This window comes from Podarcis cretensis (genome assembly GCF_951804945.1).
Source record: "Podarcis cretensis genome assembly, chromosome: 9".
Classification (NCBI taxonomy): domain Eukaryota; kingdom Metazoa; phylum Chordata; class Lepidosauria; order Squamata; family Lacertidae; genus Podarcis; species Podarcis cretensis.
The window spans coordinates 59,789,142-59,815,740 of record NC_137178.1 but is presented as its reverse complement, the minus strand read 5'-3'; the positions used below and the strand labels follow the sequence as shown (position 1 = coordinate 59,815,740).

The 26,599-nt window shown below is 44.7% G+C and overlaps 1 protein-coding gene and 1 long non-coding RNA gene across 4 annotated transcripts in view; one reads left to right on the top strand and one right to left on the bottom strand.

The window, feature by feature from the left end:
- SHISA3 (shisa family member 3) overlaps nucleotides 1–9,828 on the bottom strand; it is a gene marked incomplete at its 5' end in the record, with an annotated part of 36,207 nt that extends 26,379 nt beyond the window's left edge. For 2 of the 3 annotated variants that reach the window (XR_013842137.1, XR_013842138.1), the window contains 2 exons: nucleotides 5,156–5,793; nucleotides 9,522–9,828. Coding sequence is in view for 1 of the 3 variants with exons in the window: in XM_079989868.1 (XP_079845994.1) it covers nucleotides 5,348–5,793; nucleotides 9,522–9,828 (753 nt within the window). Of the gene's footprint in view, nucleotides 1–5,044; nucleotides 5,794–9,521 lie in introns of those variants that run through there. The other variant, XM_079989868.1, reaches the window with a different exon arrangement.
- A 108-nt stretch (nucleotides 9,829–9,936) lies between these two features.
- Nucleotides 9,937–12,969, top strand: LOC307223687. The gene is made up of 2 exons (XR_013842197.1): nucleotides 9,937–9,995; nucleotides 12,811–12,969. It is a non-coding gene; the product is annotated as an uncharacterized lncRNA (long non-coding RNA).
- The last annotated feature ends 13,630 nt before the right edge of the window (nucleotides 12,970–26,599 follow it).

The window sequence follows — 26,599 nt, the reverse complement described above, 5'->3', positions numbered from 1 at the left end:
CAAGGCCATGTGGTTTTCGCCTGCCTCGTAGCAATCGTCACAACTTTGTAAGGATTTGCGGTTAGGCATTGTTTGATCTTATGATGGGGGAGGTGAGGTGTGGCCATCACCTACCCCTCCAAGCTCAAGGGTATTCCATTAAAGGAATCCGGGGGTGTGGATCTTGTCCGAAGCCCGGGGCGGGGCTAGGGCCATGACACGACCCCATCAGGAACACCTGGGGGAGCTCAAGTTGGTCTGCATCGACTGGGCTCCCCCTTCTGGTGGTTTACCCTTACCAGACTCCCTGCACAACGGGCAGGAGTCAGATATAGTCAGGTCCATTCAGTGCCTAAGCCAATACTGCTCACATTCTGTAATCAATAAAGTTGTGGCCAAAATTTGCCCAATAACATTAAGGTAATATCTCTGTCCTGGTGTGTTTTATTCCTCAATGAGGGGTGGTTGCGGGGTCTAGACATGCAGCTAGTTATATAGCAGCAGCAAAACGCTCTCAAATAACAACAGCTTGGTTTTTTATTTGCTTTTACTCAAAAGTAAAAAGAAATCCTCTCAGGTATCTTCTATGGCTCTCAAGCATCTTCTATGGCCAAGTCCACAGGTGAACAACTCATTGAGAATTTCAGGATTTGTTTAATGATTGTCACTCAGCTACTGCAATCCTAAACTATTAAGATATAGCTTGTGAGGATTCAGTGGTATAGCATTAAGTTCACCCTGTTGTAACAACTATTTGTCCAGTTCTGGTATAGGACTGGGTAGCTGAGATTTGTTTCTCAAGGAAGTGTGAAAGCTCTAAATATACCCATATAAGGGAGAATTCTTGTAAGTTAATACAGTGGTGCCTCGCAAGACGAAAATAATCCGTTTCGCGAGTCTCTTTGTCTAGCGGTTTTTTCGTCTTGCGAAGCAACCCTATTAGCGGCTTAGCGGATTAGCGCTATTAGCGGCTATTAGCGGCTTAGAAAAAGGGGGGGAAAGGGGAAAAACTTGCAAGACTCGCAAGACGTTTTCGTCTTGCGAAGCAAGCCCATAGGGAAATTCGTCTTGCGAAGCGCCTCGAAAAACGGAAAACCCTTTCGTCTAGCGGGTTTTTCGTCTTGCGAGGCATTCGTCTTGCGGGGCACCACTGTATATAGATGGCATTTAACACTGTTAAGATACAGGTACATTAATAAAACATCCTCACCAATGTGTTGGAGAGGGTGTAACACAGTTGGCAGAACATTCCACATGTGGTTATGTGAACATGCGCGGTCTTTTTGGGACAGAGTATCTGCGGAAGCAAGCAATATTACAAACCAACATTTCCAGTGTAATCCAAATCTGGGTTTATAGATAATATTCAAAGAAGACCAGCTCAGTTTACGATACAAGGAACCTTTTCTTTTAGTGGTGGCATGCTCTGAACAGCAAACGTGATGTGGAGGAGTTCGCTGAAATTCAGCACGCTTTTCTGAAATTATCTAATGAACGTTCCAATGACTGGCATCCGAGTTTACAAACAAGGTTTGGGCGGGACTTGATAAATTGATCATCTCTTCTGGGAGGAAAGCAGAAGGGGCACTTCTTTGTTGTGTTTATATTTTTTGAAAATCAATAATAATAACAATAATAATAAATTGGGGAAAGGGAAAAGTGTCAGTGCTCAAATCCAGACTCTTGAGTACAAAGTCCTGTTGCTAATGCCGTCTGTGCAAGATCAGTGCTGATAGCTTGATCAGTGCTGATAGCATTTCCCTTTGTTCACAGGTGCTTACCTTCCAAAACTCATATTGAAAAAGATCTAGAGCCGAATCCTGGGTCAAACTAAAACTCTTCTTTTGCATGTCAGACACAGAAGCTTATCAGAAATGCAAGTAAAAATCCAGAGGAACCTTGTGGAAGATGCAAGACACTTCTGAAGGACGTTCTCCAGCTTCTGTTCCTGCCCCCCAAACACCAGCATCTACCTTCACCTCTTGACATGTCGCTTTGAAGGGTCACCTGACTCTCAAGGACAACTTTGCAGGTGATATCAGGAACTGCCAGAGGAAGGAAAGGCTGTAGAAATCCTCTTGGGACACTGGGTCCCCCAGATCTACATAGTGGTGTGTTTATTCTTGATCAGACTGAGGGCTAAAGAAATGAGACATGTTGGTTGGTTGCTTGGTTAAGCCAGGGATGGGGACGTTTCTTGGCCCAGAAGGCCTCACCTTTAAATCCCTCCAAAACCCAGAGGCCAACTCTTGATACTTGCCCATCATCTTGTGTCATGATGTGACTGTTAAGTGGGAGGTCCTGCCCATCTATCAAAGTTGACCTGTGGGTCAACTCCCTTCGAAGCAGGACCCAGCAGGATTGAGTCCTCTCCTCACTAGCTGATGAGCAATGGGTTCAATCCTGCTAGCTGCAGGGGTCTGCATCACAGCACATTTCCCACAGGGGAGAAAAAACCAACTGCACAAACAACATGGATAACCCCACATCCAGGTCATGCTCAGCCCTATATTTACACACAGGGAAATGGAAATGCCAAACTACTTCAGGCACACTGAATTTAAGTAGCTAGAATAAAAAAATTGAAAAATCGTTATCAGTGCAGAAATGTGGGTATGTTTCATCCGTTTCCTTGTTATGAGAGGTATTCAACTATGCTTTACTCACAGCAGACCTACGGAGATTAACAGGCCTAACTTAGTCATGTTCATTTATTTCAATGGGTCTACTTTGAGTAAAACCACCCTATATTTCTGCATTTCCACCCCCTTCGTTCAGCCCAGACACTGAGATCCAGCTCCGAGGGCCTTCTGGCGGTTCCCTCACTGCAAGAAGTAGAGTTACAGGGAACCAGGCGGAGGGCCTTCTCGGTAGTGGCACCCGCCCTGTGGAACGCCCTCCCACCAGATGTCAAGGAAATAAACAACTATCTGACTTTTAGAAGACATCTGAAGGCAACCCTGTTTAGGGAAGTTTTTAAATGTCTGGTGTTTTATTGTGTTTTTAATATTCTGTTGGGAACCGCCCAGAGTGGCTGGGGAAACCCAGTCACATGGGCAGAGTATAAATAATAAATTGTTGTTGTTGTTAGCATTAAAAACAGGAAATCATTGCTTTAATTGGCTACTCAACAGATTCAGAGGTGTATTCAAAAACACAACAGAACACAACAGTGTTTGCGGTTGGACAAAACTCTGTCACATTTGTTATAACGGAGCTTGCTTCTACATATATTCTTAAATTAAAAACACATTGCTTTACCTGGGCTCCTTTGGGAGGAAAAGGCAGGATAGAAAAATTTAAAAACAACAAAAGATTTCTTAAAATTAAGATGCAGCACAAGAGATGGGAAACCTGCAGTTCTCCAGCTGTTGTTCAACTCCAACTCCCATAAGCCCCAACCAGCATGGCCAGTAGTCAGGGATGATGGGAGCTGCAGTCTAGGAACTTTGGGGGGGGGGGCAAAGGTCAGCCACCCCCAGTGTAAATAGTTTACACACCTGTTAATTTTGATTTCTGACCATTTTAAGTTGTGCAAAAAGTTTTCATGTACTCTCAGCAGGTCAATAAATTCAGCAGTCTTACAGGCCATTTTGCCAATTCAGAAATATAAGCAATTGTAGGAAAGTAAACTAGTTATGCTAGTGGGAGCCAGCATAATGAGTCCCACTAGTGCCATGGGGGTTTTCCTCCTCCCCACAAGCTCCATAAACAGCTCTGTGGGGGTCAGGAGAACCCCCAAAACAGCTCACAAGGGGCGGAGAGGGGATATTGCTCTATCAGAGGAAGCATCTCTGCTGGCCTAATGGAACAGTCTCCCTAGTGCAACTCTGAATTCCACCCCATGTTTCCATTAATTCAGAACATAAACATATTGGACAACCAAAATATTGTTTCAGCCGTGGAGCATTTTATTGGGAGAAAACCTGTGACTACAAAACATTGTCAAGCTTGTCAATACATTTTAAGTTACAGTTCTTAAACATTATTTTAGATAGTGCAGATTTTACAAAATAAAACTTTTATTTACCCAGCTTTGTCTTCTAACTCACAGGACAAAAACTCAATAAATAGGCAAGGCTACTTCAGCATTTTAATGTTTTATACGCTGCACATTTGTGAAATTACTGTATAGCTTTTAGATGTTATTACAACTTATTCTCCTGACTGTGAGAAATTTTGTACAAACTCTTAGTTAAAGCTTGCATATTAGTGAAATACCCAGCAATCTCATCACATGTGAAACTGTCCTAGCACAACGGTCTATGCTATCACACATTCAAAACAGTGCATCACTTTTTTCCTGGCCCTACAAATGTTGGCATTGGTTAGTGTCTTAATTCAGGGTTAAAATACCCTTTTAAAAAATAAAAAATAAAAAATGGGGCTTATAATCATTAATTTTCTTTCATTTTATTATTGTTCTTTTAGTGACATGATCTTCCAATATCTATGAATAAAGCTATTCCCTTTATAATAAGTGAAACTAATTCTGGTGAATTTTTTTAAGGTAAGCCTATATTTAAAACACACACAAAATGCAGGGCACGATCCAGTCAGATATCCCACTATCTGGAGCTGATATGTTCACATTGAAACCATCACTAATGCTACCTATTGCCTAAATAAATTATCCAAACAATGTGGTTGTTTAATGTCTTGTTTTCCTTGTATCCGCCAGAACTCTGCTCATATTAGATCACAAAAATCATAGAATTGTAGAGTTGGAAGGGATCCTGAAGATCATCTAATCCACCCCCTGCAAGGCAGGAATGTGCAGCTTTACTCACACAATGACACACATTGGTCAGGTGACACTTTCTGAATGCAGATATGCTCCAAATTGACATCAGTTGGGAATGTGCATTTTATTCCAACAAGTCCAAAGGTAAAGTAAAGGGACCATTATGTCCAGTCGTGACTGACTCTGGGGTTGAGGCACTCATCTCGCTTTACTGGCCGAGGGAGCCGGCGTACAGCTTCCAGGTCATGTGGCCAGCATGACTAAGCTGCTCCGGCGAACCAGAGCAGCGCACAGAAACGCCGTTTACCTTCCCACCTGAGCGGTACCTATTTATCTACTTGTACTTTGATGTGCTTTTGAACTGCTAGGTTGGCAGGAGCAGGGACTGAACAACGGGAGCTTACCCCCGTCACGGGGATTCGAACCCCCAACCTTCTGATCGGCAAGTCCTAGTACCAAACGAAAATTCCTGCAATAATTGACACTTTTTCTAAAGGGTAACTCACCCATTCACGTTATTTTCAGTTCCATAAGCAGAGAACACCACAATGAAAACCATGTAACACAGGAGTCCATTGTGCTTCTTAGCGAAAGCGCTGTTTCGAACGCTTCGCTCAGCTCTGGCTAAGTTTCCAGAACGCTCTTCCCAGTTAGAGACGGCTCGGAGTCCAGAGGATAGGAGAAATATGGTCCCGACACCAAAAACCCAGAGGGCTGAGAGAGGCTGACGGAGTGGCCCATTTGCAAGCAGCCTGGCGTGTAAGGTGGAGGTGAAGGTGCCGCTGTACAGCTAGACTCTGGCCTGGCAAATGAAAACTTGCCGAGAGAGCCGGCCATGCAACTTGAGCTGGCGGCAGAGCTAGATTGTCTCGATGGAGTCCTTAAGCTAGTGGAGGTCAAGATCATTGGCAAAGTCTCCATCTGGTAGCTTCGGAGAGCAAACCGGATCGGCTGTGGCAGCGTTTGCTTCGGCCTTAAACACGTGCAGCAATAAACGGCGACAAAGGAGCCCACGAAAAGGAAGGCGAGGAATATTGATCCGACGATCAGGAATGGCACATAGACTGGTTCTGAGCGAGACAGGAAAAGTAAATTATGAACAGAATATAGCCAGGCTTTGTGCATTAGAAAATCATTGCTTATATTCTTCCGTTTTCGAACAAAGGGCTTCGCAAAGATGATGGCACAATAATCAGTCTTAATAGCATACCTGACACTAATTCTCTGGGTCACTCACTAATGGGTTGGAGCCAGACTAAATTAGTTCCACTTCGTTTCCAATCAAATCAATGGGACATAATTTAAGCTAAGATGAGCTTGTCCGATTGATTTTGATGATGCCTACGTTCAACAAACTGAGTCTGGATCCAACCCCAGCTAAAATTCTAACTGCAAGCATCTAAATTCTTCTTAGTCAGATCTCAACCAATTCCTGCACCAATCCATATTTTTTTCTGGTCAGCCTCCACTTTCTACACATGGAACAAAAATCTCACTGGACAAGTTAAAAAAAAAAAAGTTTGCGATCAATGATTCCACCCTCTACTAGAATTCCCCAGTTAGTTCAAGCCGCCATTCTAACTCTGTATTTCCATTCAGGAAACTTTCCTTACTTGAAAGTTGTTTGTTGTTAGAAGAGTATCTATTTCCAACAATATTTTTTTCCCACTTGGCATGTCTGAACCTACTTTGTCTACAGAATGCTTCCTTTTTCTTTGCTCCCCATTTCCTCTCCTTTCTGTTTAACACCGACCCTGAGAAAAACTTTTGCGAAATTCACAAGGCTATCTCACCACTTGTGGTTATTATTTTTAGATGGTCCTAAGAAAAGTACTGCACTAGAGAACCTGGCATAATTTTCTTATTTTCAAGAGTGAAGGAAGTGCTTTTGGTTTCCAGCAATTTCCCCCTCCTTTATATGAAATGAACACATAAAATTCCAAAACTGGAAATGTCTTAAACCAAAACGCTACAGCTCCAGAGCTCTAGAATGCCTTTTTATGAAGACAGCGAAATAAAGATTTTGTTGCAGAGTTAGGTCTGCAGTCCTGAAAACTGCTGAACTCAGTGGAACTGGTGAATGGAGCTGCAAACCTAGGCACACTTTAACTTGGGAATAAGTCCCAACGAATTCATAGGAAGTCGGAGGAAAGATGCCCCAAATTTGGCTGCAAATAATTTGCTGGCTGCATTTGCAAACTTCTTCAATTTTTTTACAAGATGCAGAAAACAGGGCAGCGGGTGCACTGACTCGACAGGGATCCTGACTCTGAAAAGGATAGTAGACCAATTCTGCACATGGCTTAGATCTGATGTCAATCTTTGTGATTTCAGTGGGGACTTTTCTATATTTTGTTTTTGTTTTGTGCTTGGGAGTTTCTTTTCTAATTAGGTGGGGCAATTGGGTTTTTTCCTACAAAACATCAACAATGTGCTTTGGGGGACATTTACAATAGGAAGAACATAAGAAGAGCCTGCAGGATCAGGCCAATGGGCCACCTAGTCCAGCATCCTTTTCTCACAGTTGCCTGTGGGAAACCAGCTAGTAGTATTTAAACACAAGACCCCTCTTCTCTCCTGTGGTTTCCAGCAACTGACATTCACAATGTGACCTGAATATTTTCCTATTTACCCAGTGAGCCAATTCTGAAGATCTAGGAAAACAAAAAGGAAAGATAAAAGTTGCAATAATGTTGTATTGCATCTTCTTTTACTGCAGTATATTTAGGGTGGGCTTTAAAGGGATTCTATTTTATTTTATTGAAGTTGCTTTCCTGGACTGGACAGCAGCAAAGTTTATGATGGGTTGAAGTTTTTCTAATCCAAGTACTGACTGCCCAAGATAGCAGCTTTGAAAGTAGTAAGTCCATACTACGTACCTGAACAAGAAAGGTAGTGATCTCTCTGTAATATGTTTGTGTCCCATGAAAGGGCTGCTTTCTACCCCTTTTTAAAAGTCTAGGGAGTCAGTAAAGTTCTCCCAAGCATCGCCCATGAGCTCTGCTATTTATCTGCGACTCTGATCCTCTCTCAGCGGATTAAAAGCATGAATTTTTGAGGATTTACCAAGCCCACCTGCTTGGCTGGTGAATAACATTTTGAGCGCAATCGTGTGCAAGTTTACTCAGAAGTCGCACTGTGTCCAATGGGGCATACTCCTCTGTAAATGCACACAGAATTGCAGCCTTTGTCCCTTAATAACTGGTGAAAATAGCAGTGCCACACATGGCCCCACATCTGATTTGGGGCAGATCCTGACCTCCTAGGATAGGTAGCAAATGCCCTTCACTTCTAGACAGACTTAAAGACACCCCCACTTTAAAAAATAAAAAACTTTTACAATGAATTCAGCTAATTAAACAGTCCTAAAATTTTGTTAAAGAAAGAATAGCTAAGCGCCAAGGACTATGCAATGTAGCGGCTTTCTAAAACACCACAGTGAGCTTTTTGCTAGAAAAAGGCATCAGGGTTTTCGTAAGATTAAAGGTAACTCTGCAACAACTGCTAGAATGCGTTCCGGAAAGACAGGCGGATGTCAACGCTACCCAAACTCTCTTGGGAATAAAGTCCTGGGACTTCTAAGCAGCCACTCTCAGGGCTTGGCGTGAAAAATAAATTTAGCCCAGCAATTTTCCTTTCATCAAGGCATGTGGTGGGGACCTATACAGGAGGAATATTTAAGGCTGCCAACCTGCGCCCACTTTCTTCGCACTAAGTTCCGCAGAAATTTATGCCCAAGGAAATACACACATAAGCTGCCTGCTCTCCCTGAAGGTGCTTGTGGTTCCACACAGCCTGAAGGGCAAAATCGAAACAGGCGGTTTGTAGTGGGATCCATAGGCGCCAGGGCAGGAGGAATGGACTGTGAGGAGATACGACAGCCATCTTCCAATATCTAAAGGGCTGCCCCATGTTTTCTCCTGCTTTGGATGCTACTAACCAACGACTTCCATTTACAAGAAAGGAGATTCCGACTAAACATTAATAGTAACTTTGGGACTGTATGAGCCGTTTGACAGGAGAACGGCCTCAAATCTTGGGAGATGATGGGCTCTCCTTCCTTGATGGTTTTTAAGCCGAGGTTGGACGGCCACCTGTCATGGATGATCTGGTTGAAATTCTTGCATTGCAGAGGGCTGGACTAGAAAACCCTTGGGGGTCCCTTCCAACCCAGCGATCCTAACACATCACATTGATTCCTGCCATGACAGAGGGTTCGACTAGATGACTCTCAGGATCCCTTCCAGCCCTGCCTTTAGTTCTGCATTGCATGGCCGTGGACTAGATGATGATGATTCTTATTCTTATTATTAAATTTTATTTATACCCCGCCCTCCCCAGCCAAGACCAGGCTCAGGGCAGCTAACACCAGGAATAAAACAATTAATTGAAATACAACTTAAAAACAAGATTAAAACACAACATTAAAATGGTGACTCTTGGGATCCCTTCGCACCCTGCATTTCTCCCTGCATCGCACGGGGTGGACTAGATGATGATGACGAGGATGCTGATGCTGATTATAATATTTTATTTATACCCCGCCCTCCCCAGCCAAGACCGGGCTCAGGGCAGCTAACACCAGGAATAAAACAATTAATTGAAATACAACTTAAAAACAAGATTAAAACACAACATTAAAATGGTGACTCTCGGGATCCTTTCCAACTCTGCATTCAGTCCTGAGTTGCCCGGGGGTGGAGTAGATGCCCCTTCCAACTCCGAGTCTGCGTTTCCCCCGCAACCCAACCCCACTCCTGCCTGCCTCTCCTCCCGGCGGTTCCCGGCCGACACTCACGGGCGCTCCCGGCCGGCTGCTCGGCTTGCGCCGGGTCGTTGGTGCAGCCGCCCTGCTGGAGTCTGGCGCCGGCGTCGGCGCAGCAGTAGCGCAGGGCGCACGAGCCGCAGCAGATGGCGGCGTCGGGCGCGTCGAAGCGCTCGGGGCAGGCGAAGCCGGCCGAGTAGGCGCCGCGCGCGTCCACCCAGCCGTGGCAGTACTCGCCGCCGCCCAGCGCCGCCGCCCCCGCCGGGCCGCCCCACCGCCCGGCCAGGCAGCAGCAGCAGCAGCCCAGCGCCAGGCAGCGCAGCCACGCGCCCGGGCCCATGGCCGACCCTCGGGCGACTCCCGCTGCCCACCCCGAGGCGCCCCCTCAGGAGGGCCGCCGCCGGCCCCTCCCGCTCCTCCTCTCCCCGCCGAAGCCTCTGGGCCACCGGCCTCGAGGAGGGCTTCGCGCCCTTCTCGGGGGTGGTGGTTTTCGCCTTGCCCTCCGGGGTACGTTAGAAGGGACCACGAGGGTCCTCTAGCCCAGTGGTGTCCAACCTTTTTTGGGGAGGGCCATGCCATACCTAAGCATCTCTAAAATCTTGATTGACACCCCCCCCCCACGTGACATATAGTGCTTATTATACAAAAAGTGAACTCCTGTTCAAGTGGAGGAAACCGAAAAAGCCATTAACTGTTGATAACTCATTCTGGAATTGCCCCCCCTTAAAAATCAAATTGCCCCACGTTGGGAACCATGGTTCTAGCCAAACCCATTCTATGCTGTTATTATGATGGTGGTTACATATACAGTGGTACCTCAGGTTACATATGCTTCAGGTTACAGACGCTTCAGGCATAGCTGTCAAGTGTCCCTTATTTGAAGGGACAGTCCCTTATTCCAGCGCCATGTCCCGCTGCTGTCCCTAATTGATGGATGTCCCTTAAATGTCCCTTAAATGATGTCCCTTAAATTTCAAAGGAGGCTCCAACTGTGTTGCTTGGCTGTGTTGCTCACCCAATAAGTCTAAGAATGACTGGGGGGTGGAGCTTGCATGCCTTGTGTGTGGCTAGTTAATGCAAGCTGAGGGGTTTTTTGAATGCTGGGCGCCATTTTGTTGCACATGCTGCTGCAAACTTTGCAGTGCAAAGCCAGGCCGGGGAGCCATCTTAAGTTGAGGCTGCATAGGCTTTGTGGTGCATGTGATTCAGATTCTATTCAGTTGAACCTCTGGTTACAAAGTTGGTTGGACAGTGTTCTTGAAGCTACCAGCATGAGTTTGACCAGACTGCAGGAGCACAAGAAGACTGGAGTGCCTGGAACAGGTGAGGCTGCAGGTCCCTTATTTTGGCTGCTGGTCCCTTATTTTCAAGGCTGCTGGTCCCTTATTTTCAAATCTGTAAGTTGACAGCTATGGCTTCAGGTTACAGACTCCGCTAACTCAGAAATAGTACCTCGGGTTAAGAACTTTGCTTCTGGATGAGAACAGAAATCGTGCGGCAGCGGCGGGAGGCCCCATTAGCTCAAGTGGAACCTCAGGTTTCAGGTTAAGAACAGACCTCCGGAACTAATTAAGTACTTAACCCAAGGTACCACTGTATTATATACCCCGCCTTATTCCTTGACAGGCTCAAGGCGGCTTACTAATTATTAAGAGAAAAGAGAACCGCTAACGACATGGAATGATAACTTGAGGGTGTACTCGCAATAAGTAAATGTCATTCTTTCCATCCAGCCTTTTAAGCAGACCCAAGCATGTGAGAGCAACAAGAAGGCCCATGGAGCCACCTGTTTCCCTTTCCCAAACAGGCGTTGAGGGCAGTGCAAGGGGGTGCAAAATAATAATAATTAACAACAATAAATAAATAAACAACGAATTGTCCCTATTGCCTAGGGGCAATCCCAGATTTATTTGTTCCAGTTGTGGCAGAAGATGATAATAAATTTAAAAGTTTCCACCACGTGTGGTGAGTTATCCTGGACACCCTTAAATTTTTAATGTTTTTCCTTTTCTTATTCTTGGGCTCTGATCTCCCCCCCCCCCCCCGTGATTTGTTGGTATGTGATGAGTCCCAGATTTACGTAACCTCCAGCATGAAAATAGGGACGTCCTAGTCCATCATCATCATCATCATACATTTATTATTTATATCCCTGCCCATCTGGCTTGGTTGCCCCAGCCACCCTGGGTGGCTCACAACATACTGTACATAAAAGCATAATAAAACATTTAAAGAACTTCCTAATATAGGGCTGCCTTCCTGTCTTCTAAAGGTTTTATAGGTTACTTAATTGCTTGGCTAGGGGGGTCGCATAATTCCATACCCTCCAACAGTTCACCAATGAAAATAGGGACGTCTGATGGAAAAGTGGGGCATTCTGGGATCAAATCAGAAATCGGGGTGTCTTCTGTAAATCTGGTACTGTTTCTGGGTAATGGGGACACTTGGAGGGTCTTTATTATGACAATGGTGCCCACCTGATGCCCACTTGAGATGTGCTAGAACTGAGTTCCCATGAGTTCCAGCTGGAAAAAAAAGTCTTGCTACCTACATAGAAAACTGTAACTGAGGGTGTAATCGTTGTAAGTAAATGCAATTCTTTCCAGCAAGCCTTTAAGCAGGCCCAAGTGTGTGAGAGCTGTAACCAGGCCCACAGAGCCACTTGCTTCCCTGACCCAAATATGCCTTTAGGGCAGTGCGAGGGGGCGCAGAATAATAATAATAAATAAAAACAGAATTGTCGCGAAAACAATAAAGCGGTGGGGTTTTGTCCTCGCTCAGGGCCCTTGCCATTCCTCCCTCACACTGAAACACCTGTGTCAGACCTGCCTAGAGGCACCTCATCCAAAACTGTTTTTGTAGCCATTTCTTTAAAGGTTTGGTACAGCCAAAATGGGATGAAAATGTTTAAACAGGTATGATTAAAGGAGGGGGCAGAATTATAAGATCCAATTTTGCCTGCAAAAGCTCCCCTTGCAAAACATGTCCATAGACCAAGGAGCGGGGATTGGCATGTGCACAGTATGTATGCATGCACAGTACAAACATTCATTAGCTTGTTTGCAGTGTGTGAAACAATTCATAGAATCATATGTAGAGTTGGAAGGGACCCAAGGGTCATCTAGTCTAACCCCCTGCAAGGCAGGAATCTCAGCTAAAGCTTCCATGACAGATAGCCATCCAACCTCTGCTTAAAAACCTCAAAGGAAGGAGGCCCGAGACCCCAGGGGGAGAAGTCCTAGCCAGAAGTCCATCAAAAACAAGTGGCCATATGTTCAATGACATATTTTACGATCCTTTTTTCTTATTTATTTTTTAACAGTGTCGGAAGACTCATGCATCCCCTTCCCACTTGGAACCGAATCCATGGTTGCATTTGGCTTCTGAAATCTATGCAGACTGAGCCAACACTTTAAAAAAAAAAAAAAAGTGGTCTGAAAGACTAGAAACTTGCTTTAATAAAATTAATCTGCTAAACATGGCACTTCATGAGCCTGGTATTGCACAACAAACCCAGCAGGTTATGGAATGCATACAGCTTCAAGCATGACAGGCCATAAAGGTAAATATTTAGGAAAGCCTATTTCTGTATGTTCCAGATAAATTGTGAATCAAGTCAAAAAGTGCCTAGGATGCTTATCACACAGTGGGAACCCTTGGATGAAAGCTCTCAGTGGTATCTGACAAGCTAAGCTGTCTTCCTCCTGACAAAGTTGATGTTCTATTTACCTCAGTAAAAAGATGGAGTTAATTCTGAATGCCTGCCTGGTCTCTCTTCAGCTTTCTGTTGAGAAGAGGGGAGTAGAATAAGAAAAAAGAAAATATGCATATATTAGGAACTGGAGCAATGCAGACATTGTGGGGCCAATAATTAATTGCAATGGACAATCTCCCATTCTGCCCTTTCTCTACTTGTTCTCCAGTGCCTAAAACAAATCTATAGGACAGTTAGAAAGGGCAAGATGAGTAACTGAAACTTAATGATAATGCTAGTGTTTATAGGTATACAACAACCCACTGTCAAGATTAGTCTGTGGAAACAGACTCTTGCATAAAGGTTCTTTGCAAATCTGGGAAAGTAAATGAGGTAATGATTCAAAGAAATGATTGGTGGAGGCAGGGGGATAAGGGGAAAAGCAAAAAGGAGATGCAAGCAGGAATGTATTAATGCAAATTAACTTATTATATTTTGTAAGTCTAAAAGAGAACATCTTGTCCATTTTCAGTCTTGTTTTGTCTTTCTTCCCTGATTTGGTCAATAATAGGTTTGCAATTATGACGGGGAATGTCCCAGTTGATTACTTTGGCTTCTATATTTTCACTTTTAGAAATTAAATAGATTGGCATTATAATGTCATTCAGGTATTACTAATGATATTCATACTAATACCAGTAATTAGTATGCCACACATACTAATACAGATAATTAACAAAATGCAGCCTTTGTGATAAAAGTCCAGTTGCCTGGATTCTCTTTTTAGCTTTGTATTTTCCAATAACTTAGGAGATCTCATAAGCATATTTCATCTCTCCCATCCCCCAAAAAGAGAATTTTATTGGAGTTTGAGCTTGGTGATTTGCTTTGACAAATAATGGAAAGGGGAAACACCCTTTTGTGAGTTACAACATACATAAAAATACATGCATACAATCAAATCCAGCCTGAAAATTGCTCGGAAACCAAGAGTTAGAGCTGTTCTGTGTTTCCAATATGTTTTCTGTCTCCTGTTTGGCTGTCCTGAGTAATTGTCACATACAGCTGTCATACAAAGAGCAGTGTTGTTAACTGGGCAGGTTCCCAGTCACTTCCTATTTGCAATGCTCTGATGCTTACATTGCTATGCACTCTTGTCACAGTATTTCTTCTGTCATTGCATCTCCATAGATAAGCCTTTTGTAATGATGACTTAAGGGTTATTTGTCTCTTTCCAAGGCTCAGGCCTAGTGATCCTGTTAAACCATTGAGAAGAGTATTGCAATATTAACAAAGCAAAGTATGACATATTTGAATTGGCCGATTTCCCCGTTCCATGCATTTTTAAAACAAGACATCTTTCCCACTTCTGCCAGCAACTCTGTCAGTCCATTTTAAGGCACGTTGAGTCAACGGCGAATTGTTTTGTCGTTTTATATGGATGTCCACCCCACGCCAAAGACTCAGATAGGGAACAAAGGAAAACAATGAAGTTCCATCACATTCACTGAAAATTCACCAGCCCGCACAAGTAGGTCTTGTAAGACTTCCCAACGGTGCTTAAGCCTGTATTTCGGCAGGTCTGTAGCGGGACGCCCTTGTTGTCTGAACCAGATGCACACCAATGTATTGATACAGAATGCTCCGAACAAAAAAACACCCCTCGATTTGCAAGTTAATCGAGTGGGAACTGAGCATTTTGCAAAAGGCAAAGTAAGATTGGGAAATCCTCTAAGAAGAGGGGTTGGTTTAATAAACTATATCACCCTCAGCATAACCAAGCACTGTGTCCAGTGTTGGCATTATTATGCAGCCTAGATGATGCTACATCTAAGTTGTTACCTCCTGCAAGCATCCTCTAGTCACAGCGGTTCTCAACCTGTGGGTCCCCAGATGTTGTTGGACTACAACTCCCATCATCCCTGAGCTCTGGCCTTGCTAGCTAGGGGTGATGGGAGTTGTAGTTCAACAACATCTGGGGACCCACAGGTTGAGAAAGGCTGCTAGTGCTTCCACACTTCTTGGAAAGAACTTGTCTGCCTTGAACATGTATGTGTGGAGCAGAATAGAAGTACTCTGAGCATCAGGTAGAGTTGGGGTGAATACAGAGATGTGAGGACCTGGGGAAAGCTACTTTCCCTCCTGTTCCCTGACCCAACAACATTCTAGAATTAATAAAGAACTAATGGACATACCAAGAAATCTGGGTCACCTGTGTCTCCACTATACATTCTTGAGAAAAGGAGCAATAAGAGAAAAATAAAGACAGCTATTATTGCCTGTTGAGTAGCTTTAGACTTTGTATTTAAGGGGTCACCCTCTTTAGATGGTGTGTATGACTCCACTTCCTTCAAAATGTGCTACGCCACCCTTGCAGCATTTAAGAACTCCTCATTCTGCTGAGCTGGGATCTGGACTTCTGCCTGAAAGCTCTACTCAAATGGTACCACTGGTTTCCAAGGGATTCCTCTGTTGCCTGCTGTCCCATGCTCCTTCCCCAGAATAAGGCTTTTGTGGCTGGGGAAGGACACTAGCAGGAAATGGGAAGCACTGGCCAAGGAGCGTGTTGTAAATGTTCATCATACTGAACAATTTTACTGCCTTATGGTTGCTTTGAAGAAGGCATGGTGAACCAAGCCCCTGCTACCTCTCCCCCCAATGGGCCATTGGCAGATTCCAAGACCACGGCTACTGTTTTCTTCATGTACTCCTCTTGCTTCTGGGATGGCAACTGGGGCAGAGCTGTCTCTCTCAAGGGCCACTGGTGACTGATCATTGTTTGGAGTGTGGAATAATTCCTTCTGGGAAAGTTTCAGAGACTGTTCTGAAGGCTGGTTTGGGAAACCTGTGAACTTAACCTGGTTCACACTTTCTGAAACAATACATGAGATACAGCCAAGTAATGTATGCGAAACATTTCTGCTCAGCAGAAATTCCTATGATGCTCTTCACACGTCTTCAGCACCCACATCCAGTTAGAAGCACAGGAATTCCTTGTGAGTTAATAGCCTTGTATTTGCAATATCTTTGTGAGCGGCAAATTGTTTGGCAAGCTAATCCCCAGGAGGCAGGGGTCCACACAGAGCAAAGCATTAAGGCCCTTCTCACTGGTAGATGCCCTGGCCTCCTATTTTAAGCAGTAAGCTTGATAGAGGCAGTGCCATTATTGGGGGAAGTGAGTTTTTCTTTAAGGAGGTCACTTCCCAGCAAAATGGTCTTTTACCTTTTCTGTCATCCCTTGGCCAGATTTGGCCCTCTTGAGACACTTTTATCTGTTTTTTGGTGGACTGACTAGGTTTCAATAAAGATGGAGTTAGAAGCCTCTTCTAGCCTCCAAATCGCCTTCTGGAGAATAGGCTGGTCCCTGGGAATATTATCTTTGCTGTTATATCTGTTAGTAAAATAGTTTCAGTAAACCGCTTAGAAGTTTTACTCTTTAAGCGGCATACGAATTATGTCAAATAACAATGTATTGTTTTAGTAAAAATAATATAAATATTCAGATCATGCTTTGAAATATACGCACAAATGTTCTTATTACCAGGACTCATGTATGTGTACCTTATTTCCTGGTGATAATATATGTTCTATATGAAACGTTTCCCATAATCTCTTTAAGATTGCAGCAGATGTGTCATCTTTACTTTCTAACTGAGGTGCACAGAGAATGAAGCTAAGGAGGACTGACAAGTCTGTTCTAGTGGCCCCTTTGATCCTTTTTTCTCCTAGAAAAAATATTAGGAAAAACCAAGCACTAAGAAGAATCACAGCGAAAATGTCACATTCCTCTCTCTAATTGTAAAATGCATGTATATGTTAATTAGAGCAAGAAGAATGAAACTTGCCAAAGGCTGATGCAGATTTCAGCACCTTTGGTAATTTATCACTGAACTCCACTGGATGGTTTTAGTCCCTGTGTGCCGTGTTTTTTAAAACCCTGTCTGGGGGAACAGGGGCAAATGCATTTTATTTTCATTTCCTCTTAAATATCCTCCCGTCATTTCACGGTGGGAATATGGGTGTGGATCTCTCCATCTGACCACTTGTCAAACATTTCAGACGCCTGCGTCGCTAATTTGAACCACCAGCAGGTTAAGGGAAACAAAAAAGAACAAAGTGTGCTGTGTACCAGCAGTAAAACTCTCTAGACCAGCAGCATGTTTGTCAAAAAAAAAAAGTTCGGCTGTTTCTCAAGGCCCTTGCAATGCGAGGGCTACTTTCTCTCTCCATCCTGCGTCATCATAGAAATAAGGAAAAGTTTGCTTTTCTCCTCAAATGTTGGTTTTTGTTTTGTTTTGTTTGCAGCTGATAAAGAGCTGTTCTAATTCTTCTTGCCATCGCTTTTCCTTTACAAAGATAAGCATACGATGGGTTTCTAACCCACAAATAGCCTGGACAAAAAGGCAGTCTTATGATAATGAAAGTCTAATTCATTCCTGACCCTTTTAGCATGAGTTGAGGTGGTTGTATAGAAGCCCCACCGTGAGAAATTTTGCTAGGGCGAATGAATCTTTTTTTGCAACTGAAATTCTGCCCATGCTTTTTCGAATGCCAGTGGAGGAATATCAAGTTACCCTGAAATTTCACTTCAAGTGAAACTGGAAGGAAAATGGTATTGTCAAAAATGAATGCAAATTGGTATTTAAGGTGCTGCTGTAGTAAAACAAAGACACATCAATTCCTGGCAGAAATGGATGAGTAATTGTCTGCTGATTTGGGCAGCTGGGTCAAGAATTATAGACCAAGCAAGACATTGCCGCTTCTTGGGCCAACTGGTCTTTCATGTTAGTGCAGGCAAACTTTGGGGTTATGCAGAGCTCTTCCTCTTCATTGCTTTCTCCAGCTCTTCTTGGGAATCCAGGTAGTACAATGGCTAAGAACGAGAGCTGTTACTGAGCCTAAAAGCCTTCCATTCAAATCTTACTTCAGCTACAAACATCTTTCTGCATCAGTCCCACGGCTGCAATACTTAGACACTGGCCTACCTTATCAGGTTGTTCTAAGATAGCGCTCCTCAACCTTTTTGGGCCCGGAAACATTTGCAAATTTCTTTTAATTAACAGAATTTGTGTACCTCTAAGCCTCTAAACGGTTAACAAAAGAATTTAAAAATAGATTAAAATAGTCAAAAACTGACACTAAAAATAGGTTTATAAAAAAGCAAAAGAATAAAATCAAAAGTATACGTGATAAGCTAAAATTACAGATTAAAGTATACATCAACTTTACATGTCAGGTTAAACTTTTGTGGGCACTGCAAAATACCCATTTCACATAAGAAAAACTGCTGATGCTCAAGACTCCTCCCCTACAAACAGGGAAAACACCCACACACCTTAAAACTAATAAAACAGACCAAAGAAAGGCAACCCAGCTACCAAACAATCCCTGCAAAGATGTTATTCATTCATTTTAAAGATATAATATGGTAGAGGCAGGGTGCCACATTGGTGACTGCAGGAGTAAGGGAATAATGATACAAATCAAGTTAAGCACATTTCAATTTCATTGATTTCAGCTAAAAAAAGTAAGCACATGATGTATCACATTGAAATCAAGGGAACTTAAAAATACATAGTTTTGGCCTGATCATATCCACATATTATACATAGCATTTAAGAACTATGTAAATGGTAAGTATCATTCCGTGTTTGGCTTAAATAGCAAAAATAAAAGGTCCGGCAACTGATGAACCTAAGAGTCAGCCCCATTGAACACAGCAGGATTTAATTCTGAAACAAACGTAGATAGGATTCTGCTGCGTATGTTGCATGGCTGCATTTGCTGCTTTTTAGGATGTTGTTTGAAATTTTGTAACTCCTGCGTTAAAATTTGTGCAGGCCCCCCCCCCATCGCCTTCATTACTACAGTGCAAAAGTGGCTTGGATTGATCTTTCGATTATTATCAATGATGACAGAAAGGTCTGCTGCAAAGTTGCTAAAAATTGCAGTTTGGGTGTGACACTCTCGGTGAGTTTAAGGCACTGTGGTGCATCCATATATCCACGGTGAGGAATGGGGCTGACCTCACTGGTGATAATGGCATCCCATACACAAACCATATGAAATCAAGAAGTTGCCTGATAAGTGGGCAGGTATTTGTGGATCCAATGTTAGGCTAGCCATTAGAATGTCTTCATGGGCTAGACTAAAAGTCTTTAAGCCACAAAGCAGCCACAGTGATTCTAATGACTGCCCTCATGAATGGGGCGAGAATAGGCTTTAGGCTCCCAGCTCAGGACATAGGCTCATTTGACTGCCAAAAAAACAGCTGGGGAGGCTTAGGCACTCCCAGCAAAAGAAGCCCGGCCGGGTGCGAGCTAACCAATGAGCCTGTTTTCTGCAGCTCTGAAAGCATGGGGCAGCCAATTCAAACCCCAGTCACTTTTCCAATAATAAATTGCTTGTTACAAAAGTTGGGTGCCTCCCCCAATCTCTGCAAGATTCCTGGGGGTTCCAGGCACTCACCTCGGGCTTGTGTTACTTTGGAGAATTGAGGCACAGCAGAGACTGTTGTAGCTTTAAGAAAGATGGTTTATTCCCCTATTTACACCTTCAGTTTGCATGGAAGGAGTCCAGATCTTACAGCATGGCCCTTTCAAGAGGGCCTTGTACCCCCACAGCAGTGCAGCCAGCTTTCAGCTAGCCTGCCCAAGATGATGGCAATGGTGATTATATTTATATCCCACCCATCTGGCTGCGTTTCCCCAGCCACTCCAGGTGGATCCCAGCAGTAAAGACAGGATTGTTATGTTGAGGGTGAACATATCAGACGACAGAGTGGTTCTTCAAACAGCTCTTCTTTACTCACAGGCCAGAACAGAACCGAACTGAAGGGTTCAGCCAGCCTGCTTATATAGAGCTCTGCTACAACACAACTGTAACAACTTTCTGTAACTATCCAATCACTGAATGTCACTTTCAATTCCTTATTTGCATATGTGGACCTGAGTGAAAACTATCTACAGTATCCCCCTGCTGGCCCAGGGTGAGAACTTCAGTACATAACAAGGATAAAACATCAAACACTAAAAACTTCCCTAAACAGATGTCTTCTAAAAGTCAGATAGTTGTTTATTTCCTTGACATCTGAAGGGAGGGCATTCCACATGGCGGGAGCCACTACCGAGAAGGCCCTCTGCCTGGTTCCCTGTAGCTTCACTTCTTGCAGTGAGGGAACCGCCAGAAACCCTCAGAGGAGGACCTCAATGTCCGGGCTGAGCGATGGGGGTGGAGATGCTCCTTTAGATATACTGGTCCGAGGCCGTTTAGGGCTTTAAAGATCAGCACCAACACTTTGAATTGTGCTTGGAAACTTACTGGGAGCCAATGAATATCCATTAGGTCTAGGACATGTTAAATCAGAGGTCAGCAAACTTTTTCAGAAGAGGGCCAGTCCACTGTCTCTCAGACCTTGTGGGGGGCCGGATTATATTGGGGGGGGGGATGAACGAATTCCTATGCCCCACAAATAACCCAGAGATGCATTTTAAATAAAAGGACACATTCTACTCATGTAAAAACACACTGATTCCTGAACCGTCCGTGGGCCAGATTTAGAAGACGACAGGGCTGGATCCGGTCCTCAGACCTTAGTTTGCCTACCCATGTGTTAAATGGTCCCGGCAGTCACTCCCTTTCACCAATCTAGCTGCCGCATTCTGGATTAGTTTTAGTTTCCGTGTCACCTTCAAAGGTAGCCCCACACAGGGCACTTCTCCTCTTCCCCAAACCCCTTGCTACCAGACGCCCTTTTCCTGTCACCTCACAACCCCCCAATCTTCCAAACCCCCCTGCCTCTGTTCACACCCCAAGGCAGAGGGCAAAGGACAGTTCTCTTGCACTGCCAGCGGCTCTCAATGGTCTTGTATTGTTTCTTAACGGCCCTGGCTTGGCAAGGTCATTTTGCATAAGCTAGCCCAGGGAATCCTACAGCTTGTATCTCTCCCTTCACATCCCAAATGATCAAAATCCTACCAGTTATTAATTTCTAGGGGTTTGGGGGGTGTCTCCCACAAATCTATAACAAGACTTACTGAAACGAAGTGACTAGTTCCCAAGACATAAAGGTAAAGGGCGCCCTGACCATTAGGTCCTGTCATGGCCGACTCTGGGGTTGTGGCGCTCATCTTGCTTTATTGGCTGAGGGAGCCGGCGTGCAGCTTCCAGGTCATGTGGTCAGCATGACAAAGCCGCTTCTGGCAAACCAGAGCAGCGCACGGAAACGCCTTTACCTTCCCACCGGAGTGGTACCTATTTATCTACTTGCACTTTGACGTGCTTTCGAACTGCTAGGTTGGCAGGAGCAGGGACCGAGCAATGGGAGCTCACTGAGAGCCAGTGTGGTGTAGTGGTTAAGAGCGGTAGTCTCGTAATCTGGGGAACCGGGTTCACGTCTCCGCTCCTCCACATGCAGCTGCTGGGTGACCTTGGGCCAGTCACACTTCTTTGAAGTCTCTCAGCCCCACTCACCTCACAGAGTGTTTGTTGTGGGAGAGGAAGGGAAAGGAGAATGTTAGCCGCTTTGAGACTCCTTAAAGGGAGTGAAAGGCGGGATATCAAATCCAAACTCTTCTTCTTCTTCTACCCTGTCGCAGGGACTCGAACTGCTGACCTTCTGATCGGCAAGTCCTAGGCTCTGTGGTTTAACCCACAGCGCCACCCGCATCCCTAGTTCCTGTGATATACAGAGGGACAAAACTGCTTGTTTGAAAAATGTCTTAACCTAATGAGCTGATCGTGCCTTTGGTTAAACTCACTTGCATGGAGTGTGTGTCTGTGTGTGCTTGTGACACTATGCAGTGGGAAGCCATCCTTTTCTGCTATGTGCATGACTATGGGTATAGCTGGGGTGGGGCAACTACCCCCCCCCCCGTAAAGTAAAACAATAGAAATACTTAACTAACTGACCAATCACATCGGTTCTGCCCCCTCTAACAAAAGTCCTGCACACACCCCCCAACAAAAATCCTGGCTATACCCATGTGCCATGAAGATCATGGCCACTGGTCCCATCACCTCCTGGCAAATAGAAGGGGAAGAAATGGAGGCAGTGAGAGATTTTACTTTCTTGGGCTCCATGATCACTGCAGATGGTGACAGCAGTCACGAAATTAAAAGACGCCTGCTCCTTGGGAGAAAGGCGATGGCAAACCTAGACAGCATCTTAAAAAGCAGAGACATCACCTTGCCAACAAAGGTCCGTATAGTTAAAGCCATGGTTTTCCCAGTAGAGATGTATGGAAGTGAGAGCTGGACCATCAAGAAGGCTGATCGCCGAAGAATTTATGCTTTTGAATTATGGTGCTGGAGGAGACTCTTGTGAGTCCCATGGACTGCAAGAAGATCAAATGTATCCATTCTTAAGGAGATCAGCCCTGAGTGCTCACTAGAAGCACAGATCGTGAAGTTGAGGCTCCAATACTTTGGCCACCTCATGAGAAGAGAAGACTCCCTGGAAAAGACCCTGATGTTGGGAAAGATGGAGGGCACAAGGAGAAGGGGACGACAGAGGACGAGATGGTTGGACAGTGTTCTCGAAGCTACAAACATGAGCCTGACCAAACTGTGGGAGGCAGTGGAAGATAGGAGTGCCTGGCATGCTCTGGTCCATGGGGTCACGAAGAGTCGGACATGACTAAACGACTAAACAACAACAACAACATACCCATGTGCATGACCCATGGCAAGTCTTAACCTCACCCACTCCCCTCTCCTAGGTGACACTGGATGGCTGATCTGATTCTAATGGACGTTATGCACACACCCAGATCTGCTTCCTTCCTTCTTTTTGGGGGTTAAGGTAAAGGTAAAGGTACCCCTGCCCGTACGGGCCAGTCTTGACAGACTCGGGGGTTGTGCGCCCATCTCACTCAAGAGGCCAGGGGCCAGCGCTGTCCAGAGACACTTCCGGGTCACGTGGCCAGCGTGACAAAGCTGCATCTGGCGAGCCAGAGCCGCACACGGAAACGCCGTTTACCTTCCCGCTGGTAAGCGGTCCCTATTTATCTATTTGCACCTGGAGGTGCTTTCGAACTGCTAGGTTGGCAGGCGCTGGGACCGAGCAGCGGGAGCGCACCCCGCCGCAGGGATTCGAACCGCCGACCTTTCGATCGGCAAGTCCTAGGCGCTGAGGCTTTAACCCACAGCGCCACCTGCGTCCCTTTTTGGGGGGGTTAGTTTATCATAAAAGAGGCCACCAAGCTTTTCCTCTGCACCAGCCATGAGCAAGCTTTGAGTTTACACCTTCCCTGACCCCCTCTTCCTTTACTATGTGACTGAGAAAGAAACGAGGCACACACTTCTTTTTAAAAATAATAATAATAATGCTTTATTATTCATTTTCCATATATATACACAACACGTAGTCATCTTCATTTTGATCAATCCAGTAATAATATCACAAGAGACACATACAGTTTCAACTATGTGCTTTCTACATGAATCTATGACTTCCCACCATCTCCATGTTTCCTTTATATTAAACATCTTGCTTTACTTAGTTTTACTTATAGTTTAAAGTCAGTCGCCGCCATGGGTGTAGCCAGGTGTTTTAGGGGGGCAGAATATTAGTTAGCAATGTATTTTTATTGATGATTGGGGGGAGCAGCTGCTACACACTACCCGCTACACACACGATCACCGCTTCTTGTTATAGTTTAAAATCTAGCACAGTCGTACCTTGCAAGTCGAATGGAATCCATTCCGGAAGTCCGTTCGACTTCCTTTCTTTTTTAACATAATTTTAATTAACAGGCCAATCATATCACATTATTTCAAATCACATTAATTCCAAATTATACAGCCGAATTTTTCAATTTTGTTGGGGGTACCCATACATCAAGCTCCGGACGAGAATCCAAACATCACTTCTATTACTGCATTAATTAAACAGTTCTATCCAGTTCTATCCAGATAGTTTTTTCTTTACTTTCTTCATTCTTGTTGTTGTCCTATATTCCTTTCTTTGCGATCTCTGATAATCTTCACAGGCAGGTTAAGAACAAACATCGTCTGCGTGGGTTTTACGCACTCCATAAGTCATATTTCATATGGACAGCTGCCATTCCACTCCTACTTCGAAAATTTATCTTCGGTCTGCCCATTAGTTGTCCCAGGCTTGTAAAATATCTCCTAGAGGGCTCTGCCAGGTTAAAGATCAAATTCCACACATCGTTCACTTTCAAACAGTCCTGGTTCTCCTCCCCCCGTCTTTCTTAAACAAGCCTGTCTTGCGAGGTGCCATTTTAAAACTGCGTCATAAAATTTTCCATTCTCCGATCTTTACCAATCCTCTCTTCTTTCATCATTAATTCATCCCACACAGTTTTTAGATTCCTGATTGTGTAGTAAAATACGGCGGTTCTTTTTTCTTTGGGGTGGAGGGTTATTTATGCTCATATAATATAAAGAAAGAAAAGTTTTTCCTCCACCCCACCTTCTTAACTCCAAACATACCCATCTCTTAATGGCGCTTCGTCTCTTGATTTATTTGTCTTCGCCCGCCGCTCCGATCCCAGAAATCCATTAATCAGCAGTCTTATCTCCCGACCTTTGCTTGACATATGTGCTTCAACATCTCCAATTATATATTTCCAATTATATTTTTGTGTTAAAGCAAGCCAGCACGCGCAAATTGGAGACGGCGCCCGGGAAGAGCCGAACACACCGAGGGCTTAGCCAAGTGACCGGTGCACCCCCTTCTCTCGAGTCTGGGGGTGCATTGTGGCCACCGCTGGCAAGGCAGTCCCCCCCATATCCTGGGGGGGGAGACTGCATACTTCCCATAGCAGCCTCTTAATTACCTCGTATGGGTCGGAGAGATGTTATTGTCGGCCATCTTCCAATGCGCCACCTGGTGGCCCCCCCATCCGTTCGACTTCCAAAACGTTCAGAAACCAAAGCATGGCTTCTGATTGGCTGTAGGAAGCTCCTGCAGCCATTCGGAAGCCGCGGAAGCCCCATTGGACATTCGGCTTCCAAAAATAGTTCATAAATTAGAACAGTCACTTCCAGATTTGCCATGTTCAGGAGCCAAAATATTTGAGAACTAACCAGTTCGAAAACCAAGGTACGGCTGTAGTTCGAACTAGCCAGGATCAGATTGTGCTTTAGAAAGTAGGCTTGGTTATGACTAAGAGTTTCAGTGAACCGATGGTCCCCGAGCTGTTGTTTTTCTTCCATTAGGGAGCTCTTTAAATGCAACAGGATTCTAGTTTAGAAGTAAGGAAGCTAGTAAAAGTAATTGGATATTGCCATCCAGTGCTCAGTTTGTGTCATTGCAACTAATGCTTAATAAAAGATTGGTAAGGTGATTTCCATACCACAATGGTGCCTCTGAGGGCTCAGCCGCACTCCTGCTTTCCCAGTGCCTAGAAAGCACAATTCCAAGTGGTTTTTTGTTCATCCGGTACTTTCTAGGCACAGATGTGAGCAGTTTGCCCCTCCGCTTTCCCCTGGAAAACCCACCCTTTAGCTCTAAACTGGAGCAAACATCAGTGTGGAGAAAATATTATTGATGTTTGCGCTGATTCTGCAGTAAACAGCGGGTTTTCGGGGGGGTATAGGGCAAGCAGAAGCGTGGATGAACCTAGTCAATGCCAAATTTGGGTTCTGTGCAGCACATCATTTATTTCCCTAAAGCATCCTTCCAGGTAATTGTATTACATAAGATTGATAAAAGCAAGAGAGTCCTTAAAGGTAAAGGGACCCCTGACCATCAGGTCCAGTTGTGGCCGACTCTGGGGTTGCGACGCTCATCTCGATTTATTGGCCGAGGGAGCCGGTGTACAGCTTCCGGGTCATGTGGCCAGTATGATTAAGCCGCTTCTGGCGAACCAGAGCAGCACATGGAAATGCCGTTTACCTTCCCGCCGGAGTGGTACCTATTTATCTACTTGCACTTTGATGTGCTTTCAAACTGCTAGCTTGGCAGGAGCAGGGACCGAGCAACGGGAGCTCACCCTGTCGCGGGGATTTGAACCGCCAACCTTCTGATCGGCAAGTCCTAGGCTCTGTGGTTTAACCCACAGCGCCACCCACGTCCCTCTCAAGAGAGTCCTTACCTATAGGCTTATAACCTAAAAGGTGTGGCAGAAAAGGAAGAAGGTGTGAGGATGGAGGAGGAAAAGGAGGAAACACAGGCAGCATATTAAGAAGTTATATAGTATTTCTTATAATGGCTGGTGGGAATGGAAAGCATTTAAGGAGAGGAGGAACAAAATATAGGTGATCTCTGAGCTGAGCAGATGGAAGTAAATGTGCCCCTAAGGACCAGGTGCACAGCCTGGGAGTCATTCTGTGTCCAGGGGACAACAGCTGAACTCTACCTGCCTGTACCCTGGTCTCACCAGAGTGGTACATGATGTGGTTATCTCTTGTTTGAACTACTGCAATGTGTTCTATATGAAGCTACCTT